The following is an 8,143-nucleotide window of genomic DNA, read 5'->3' on the forward strand; positions in this document are numbered from 1 at the left end:
GACCAATGCACCAGCATCGATAAAAGGCAAGAACAAATAGGATATGGAAATTAGGGGATTCCATAACTGCTCCCCACAAAAACTTTCTACCATGCTGTGTACCACCGCTTACTGTGAGTGAAAAAAGTCACCCAGTTGATTTTTTTAAACTATACTTATCTTATCCTTGATATAGTGAAGCACAATGTTATGTATGCAGTTTCTAAGAATAATCCAACTTTTGCAGTGTCTCTTGCGGATATGCATACATTCATTGGTATATTGTTATTAAGTGGTTACGCAGTACTGCCCAGACGACGAATGTATTGGGAGAGACAGAATGATGTACATAAAGATTTAGTGTCAAATGCAACGAGATGTAACAGTTTTGAAGAAATTTTCCGATATCTTCATGTAGCAGACAACAGTAATATTCCTGCAGGAAACAAGATGGGTAAAGTCCGACCTATGCTAAATTCTTTGAATGAGTCCTTTTTAAAAAACTTTCCCATCCAGAAAGATCTCTCAGATGATGAATGCATGATACCCTATTTTGGAAGGCACGGCTGCAAGCAGTTTATACGAGGCAAGCCAGTGCACTTTGGATTCAAAGCATGGGTTTTAGCAAATCTCAATGGATATGGTGTTCACATGGATATTTATCAGGGTCGAAAGACTGGAGACGCGACAACACATGCCACTAACTTAGGTGCGTCTGTTTTTCTTGGATTTTGTGATGTTCTACAAGCGAATTACCCTAATGCAACATTCTCCTTATATTTTGATAACTTCTTCACTTCTGTTAGGCTCCTTACCGAGCTTGGCAAGAGGGGATTGCGTGGAACCGGGACCGTTAGAGAAAACAGAACTGAGAAATGTCCTTTGACAGACGCTAAAACATTAGGAAAAGAAGCAAGAGGCACATATGATTTTCATGTGGATGAAGACAATGCCATAATTGCAGTGAAGTGGAATTACAATAACGTTGTGACTATGCTCTTTAATGAACACAGGGTACTACCACTTCAGCAAGCAAAGAGATATTCCTACACTGAGAGGAAGAAGATCGCAGTGATTCAACCCTTTTAGTTTTCTAAATATAACAAGTGAATGGGCGGTGTTGACCAGCTAGGTAACAACGTTTCAAATTACAGGATCTCCATGAGAGGGAAAAAATGGTACATTCCAATTATTTTGTGGTTGCTGGATGTGTCGATGAACAACGCCTGGCTTCTGAGTAGAAGGGTAGGGTTGTCCCTGGATGCTCTAGGATTTCGAAGAGCTGTAGTCCGAGCCTTGTTAACAATGTATGGTAAACCATGCGTGAGTCCCGGACCTCAACAACATTTGCAGTGTAGAAGGAGAGTTGAAGATCCAATCCGGACCAATGCAACTCAACATATTATTCTCACTGATCAGCCGCGTAGATGTGCCCAGTGCTCCAACAAACCAGTGAAAGACTGTAAGAAGTGCTCTGTTCCACTGCATGACAAGTGTTTTGCAGCTTTCCATCATATGTAATTCCTGTGTATTGTGAAACCTCAAAAAGTTTAAACAGTGATGTGAAACAATTTTTAAAACTAATTCAGAACAAGTGAACTCTGAGTAACATGTGTTATTTGTAACTTTATTAGATAAGAATATACTTATTTTATTCAAGATTATTCCTGCATTTAAAATAATTAACCATAAAATCTTGATCACATCTACATAAGAGGTCATGCCCACTGGGTCGTTTTCAACCCATGCTATTTTCACCATACAGAATACGCAATAACGTAAACTTTGTACTAATTGTTATGTTTGAGCATAAATGATCAAAATTAGAGAAAAAAAAGTCACGGGCATAAATGGGTTAACATATTCCTACCTAATTCAAAACAAAAAATCATGGTCACTAAATATAGGCTACATTTCATAGGGTAAAATGGCAAAACAAAGTGGAGGACACCTGTTTCATTTCTTTCATCTACATCTGCATCAGTCCTTGTTAGGAGCCATTCATTCATGATAAGCCTCCTTTTTAGATTTACAAGCTACTCTCACTTCCATCATTTCATCAAGGTTTGCATTTTCTTATCTTTACACACAGCTGTTCCTAGGCATTCCCTTGCTGTTTATTCTATACCATCTCTGTATGCCACACATTCTCTTCCTGTTCCTGATCCTACTTACTGTCCACTGCTTTGAAATTTTCACTAATCAAATCCATGTACTTGTGTCTAATTTCCTCATCCTGGAGATTCATTAGTCTTATTTGTTTGCACACAGATTTCATCACTTCCTCTATCCTACACCCAGGCCTAGTTCACTACAGATCACATAGTGGTCGATATCTATGGAAAATCCCTGGAATACTTGCACATTCCTAACAGATTTCCTGAATTCAAAGTCTGTTATGATATAGTTTATTATGGACCTGGTGCCTATACCCTCCCATGTATAGCAGCGAATAGCCTTTTGCTTGAAGAATGTATTTGTAACTACTAAGCCCATACTAGCACAGAAGTCTAGCAAATGTTTCCCATTCCTATTAGCTTCCACATCTTTCCCACATCAGTTTGTATTTCAAACTCTTGCACTGAAATTGCTCATTAGCCCTATCCAATACTTGCTGTTGACCCTGGCTACAAATTCATTCAGCGCTTCATAAAAGTTGTCAATTTCATCCTCATCTGCACTATCACATGGTAAATAGACCAAGACAATTCTCATTTTAATTCCTCCAGCTGCTAAATCTACCCAAATCATTTGCTCATTTATGAGCCTAATAGAAACTATGTTGTGTGGAATAGTATTCCTGATGAAACAGACCTACCCCACACTCTCCCCTTCCCTTTTTAAACAATTGTTAAGAACACTTTATATATGTTATATCTTTCTTGTATCTCGCCTTAACCGAATATCACAAATTCCTAACATAGCCTCTTTACTGACTCAGCAAATTCTACTTTCTTTCACAAGCCCCATGAATATTGAATTCCATCGAATTCCATCTTGCTCGCCTAGCTGTTTCCAAGGAATCCTTCAACTGTCAAATGGAAGTGGGGCTCCATTACTCCCATAGGTCCGAGGCTTATTTAAAATATTCTGAGTTCAGAAATTCTGTGTGCTAGGGTGCCAACCTACTTATTATCGGCACACTTTATCTTGATGCATTTGTGCACGGGGGTGAGGAGTATGGAGGAAGCTGTCCCGGTTCTGATAGTGCTGCCAACTGAATGAAGATGAAATCTGAATTGAATTGAGAATATGATCGATCGATATGAAATTTCTAAACCGTTATTATCTTAAGCCAACAACTATGTCACATACACATTATATAACATTATATAACATTTCTCGATGCGAATCTTGTTCCTAGCATGAATTCTATAGTTTGGCTTTGCTGTGTAAACAACAACAGTACTAGTACGTAAAGTGTACGCCAGATGTCGCACAACGATGCTTAAGCGATTCATAGTTTGTGTTTCAAAGGTTGCCAGTACGAATCTCGAAGATTGCCGAGGTCGACCGATTCAGCACTAAGGTGTAAATGCACCAAGATAAAGTGTGCCGATAATACACATAGGCTCAGTGAGAATCCCTCTTCTAACAGGTTAAAGACCACCAGTGGATTGTATAGTCCTAGCCACCTGAGCACAAAGAGGGCCATGACTCAGGATATGTCCTAGATGCCCACTCCAATTCCATAGCAAGTGGTATTCAAACTTTCAAGACCACTTACTAGGCAACTCGAACACTGCCCCTGGTTCATGTACTAGGAGGTGACTACAGTGACCCAATGAAAAAACTTCGTGACCCACACAATAAAGCACACCTATTTCACGAGTTAGAGATAAATTATATGACATCACAATTAGTTTCAATGTGGTGTAACAACTTACCAGAGACCCATAAAACAACACTACTACTTACATTATTGACAAATTACCAGCTAATGTCACAGCTCTCCTTATTCACTACCCAAATACTGATATATCATCCTGAAGGAAATTACAATGTGTAGCCCCTTCAGCCTAGTAATGCTCAACTTGTTCATGTAGAAATTTGGTCTTCAACAGAGTTCAGCAGCCCTTTGAAGCAACATTACATTGATGACAATTTTTTTTGATGATATGGAGAAGAAGTCTTTCTCGAATTCCAACAGTATCTCAATACCATTCACCACAGAACTCACATTTAGGATAAAGGGGCAGAAAAATGGCAAGCTATCTTTCTCAGATATTTTGGTTTGGTACAATAATCACTGTTTACCCAAGAGAGAACCTACACACATACAGATCAGTACTCAGTACTCAAAACGTGGACTCCAATTACCATCCGTATCAGAAACAAGAGGTAATTAAGACCCAGTTCGATCATATACAGAGATCGTAAATGGTTAGAGCACAAAACATCTCATAACACCCTCTCAATCTTTACACTGTCTGAAGGAAGACTGAATTGCAGGAAGAGAAAAAAAGAAAAACCCACAACCCAATCCATATACCTTTCATACCATCCACTTACGTATGGATCAATCAAATCCTCAAGTGTCACAGAATCAATATCATTACACAACAACAAAAAAAAAACCTTTCTTCAGCTCCAGGGTTTACTGGATATCTACTTGTTCTTGCAAGTAGGCTACACAGGATCTACCAAGTGTACCATTAACACAGGAGTTGAGGAACAGAAGCATCGCTATTGTCTGAACCAAAACGAGAAATTTTCTGTAGCTGAGCAAGCACTCGCACATTTGGACCACAATACAAAATATGGGGAAACCTATGTGCTAGCTATCACCCGCTAGTTAGTCTGGCTCCCTGGCTAACTGGTTAGTATGCAGCCTCTGGTCTAAGATATGCTGATTCAATTGTCAGCCAGGCATTTTGGGTGTTAGTGCTGTCTTAAACATTAGATTTCATCCTCAGTAGGGTCCTACACTCACAGATGCAGAGGTCGCCCATTGGCGTCAGCTCAAAGGACCTGCACAAGGCCTCTCTGAAGGCCACACATTACAGTATTATTATCATCATTACCTGTTAGTTCAAACCTTTGCTCTGACTGGCAAATAAAATAGAGAAGAATGACAACAACTTGAATATCAGCTAATCCAATTGGAGGTTAGAATCAGTTTGTTGCACATGCTCTTGGTTTGTGTTTGTTCCCAGCAGTAGGCTAGTGCTTGACTACAACTGGCTATTAATCCATATATTCGATACGCTCAATTTTTCCGCATTGATGCGTTTGGTATGCCACCGAAGTGGGTCCGACTTACTACTGCAAGGAAACTATCCTTTAGCATACCGTCAGTATCAGGGGAGTCCGAAGCCTTGAAGCAGCCTGAGACACATTCTCAACAATGACGCAAACATTCCAAGGCATCTGCATACCAAGCCGACCAATCAATGGACTGAACTACGATTCCTTCAAGGAAGTATCCAGAAATATAAATAAATAAATAAATAAATAAATAAATAAATAAATAAATAAATAAATCAATAAATAAATCAATAAATAAATAAATTCGATAAGCTCACTAGATATTTTTATTGTTCTGACTTTGATACATAGGAGAATGGGTAAAAGAATTGAAAGTAATGTGAGAGAAGAAATTTTCTTTGTAGAAAGTTTTTAGGTTAAAGAGTCAACTATTTGCAGCCTGTACACTCTAACCCTAGTTGTTTTTTCTTCTTTATATGTGCTCTTAAAAATCTCTGTTGGAGATGACTGGCAAAAATCTTGGTTTACTGGTGGTATAAGCCAAGCATTTAAAGGATAAATTGAATCTATGAGCAGAACTGCATCAGGGAAAGGTCTCCAACCATTAGCCATCTTATTGTTCAATTCACTTAGCCTTAAAGCCCTAGCATCATTGGCACTATCATGCCAATCTGTACAAACATAGAATTGTAAATTTGGTCCACATGTGAGCATTATATTCGAGGAATGTTTCCCATATCAATCAACAAATGCTGGTTCATACACACTTGGTGCATCAATTTTGAGCGTCCCATCAAGTACTCCACAAACTAAGGAATACTGCCAATTTCAGTGAATATGGCAAATACTTCACCATAGTAGGAAGGGTGTCATCTATCACTGTTACAAATATGCAGACTGTTGCTTTTGAAATACCATGTAGGCCTATATGAGAAACACAATAATACTGTGCCGACATTACCGAACAAGTGGAGTGCAATCCGAAGCTACTGTTTTGAGATTAGTGCTCCATTCCTTGGAGTGGGACATTATAAGCACATATTAAAACGTTCTGTAATCTAACCTAAATCTGTCATTGTATTCATAATACCATACCAGTACAGGCTGTTCTTGGACTAAAACTTATTGGACAGTGAGTATACACTTGCTCCTCATCACTATTTGAATCAGAGTCAACAATTTCACAGATATAGACAATTTTATGTCTAAATATTAAAATACCACTCACTTGGGTTTTGCTAATAATATAGGGCCTAGATATGAGTCAAAATACACTTGTGGAAATAATCGCTGGAAGGGCAAACCGATGATGATGAATATGAGTAACTTTTCTTAATCATGTTGTCTATGAAGCGATTTACTAATATTATTAGGAATATATACTAATAATTTTGACTCAAACTAATAACTAATATTACTAGCTAATAACTGTATGTAACATTATAATCATAATATTACTTTATTATTACTAATAATATTAGTGAAAAATGCTTTATGAAACAGGGCCCTGGGCTTAGAAACAGCTCAACCCTGGTACATGAACTATTTATCCAGAATTCCAAACAGCAAAGAGAAACTTAGCATCTTGTCTTCAACTTCCTTACTTCTAATTTCAAATGGATTAGCTTATACAATTCTAAAGCATGGTCGCCATGGGGTCTGGTTTGTCGCCTCAGCAGATATGTAGGTTTGAATTCCACGATCGACTGGCTTTGGAATGGCATTCTGAGGTTATACGTTTTCAACTCCTGGCATATACCAGGGTGATGGATTTTTGATTAGTCATAGCTGCTGCTTCCCAGTAACTTGCTTACTCCATAATTATACCCTCACAAAGATGCAATTCCACTTGGACACTAGATCAAACCATGCCCCTAGGTGTGTACCAAATTAAATGCCCTAAACAATACAACTGCCTGAAGTTTGAATGAAGTATGATCCCTTAATCAGTCTGAAGAAACTGACATGATGGGAAGTTTCATGGATAAAATGATTAAGTTACTTTCATTAGGCATGCTAACAATATTTATATTAACTCGTTGCTTCCTTCAGCTCACACAGATGTTTATGACTAACTGGTTCTATGCACCAACAACTTTGTCCCATTGATATAACAATATATGTGCTTCCATTCAACAGTGAGATACGAACAACTTAAACCTAAAAAGGCATTGCAACTAGTAGGCCTAGTCGTGTAAATATAATGTAGAAAATAAAACAGAGACGTAAAAAATTACTAAAACGATTCCGATACACAGCTCAATATTGACGAGTGCTGTTTCGTACTAACCGCTTCCTTCGGAATACATTGCAATCCGCAATCAGAACAGATATGAGCTACCTCCTACGTACATCTAATTAACTACTTTTAACGCAAATATACGACTATCTGAAAGAGGAACTTCACATACCGGGTCTAGCTTTCCTTTTTACTTCTCTAATACGTTTTCTCGCTCGGTGATCCATACTCATCTCTCATGCGTTACACTGATTCATATACTCCGTATCAGTACATCTTTATTCTTCACACACTAGTAAGGCACATAACCACAAAATTACTTGTCACAGTTAACAAAAAAGGAGGGGGAAAGATAGGAATACAACTCCATCAGACACGAACACGTTTTACGACATTAGTGCAAAGATAATAATCACGTAAGCCAAATTTGAGCAATAAGAAATTTGCATGACATTCTGCAAACCCAAAGATCATTCAGTATTCCATGCTACAGGTCCAAAGACCAAAACAAAGGTCCAAAGTAGTATAGACAATGGATAAGAACTATCCTCTTTGATAATAACGGTAAAGTCTGACCAAAGAAGAGCTAGATTAACCTAGAGGAGCCAAATACAATAATGTATTCAATACTGTATTTGGAGGGGCTGCAGGTCAGACATCAGCACTCCTTGCGGTGGCAAGTTTACACCAGGCAGCCATGTTTTGAGTTGTCAAAAA

At 38.2% G+C, this 8,143-nt stretch overlaps 1 protein-coding gene across 1 annotated transcript in view; it reads right to left on the reverse strand.

Annotated features, from left to right (window-relative positions):
* The window catches only part of JMJD6 (Bifunctional arginine demethylase and lysyl-hydroxylase PSR), a 193,076-nt gene extending 185,172 nt beyond the window's left edge, over positions 1-7,904 (reverse strand). Inside the window, exon 1 of the mRNA XM_067146429.2 lies at positions 7,599-7,904. Within this exon, the coding sequence (XP_067002530.2) occupies positions 7,599-7,659 (61 nt within the window). The 5' untranslated portion in view covers positions 7,660-7,904. The remainder of the gene's footprint in view (positions 1-7,598) is intronic.
* Positions 7,905-8,143: the final 239 nt, after the last annotated feature.

The sequence above is a fragment of the Anabrus simplex genome, chromosome 4, assembly GCF_040414725.1.
Source record: "Anabrus simplex isolate iqAnaSimp1 chromosome 4, ASM4041472v1, whole genome shotgun sequence".
NCBI lineage: Eukaryota > Metazoa > Arthropoda > Insecta > Orthoptera > Tettigoniidae > Anabrus > Anabrus simplex.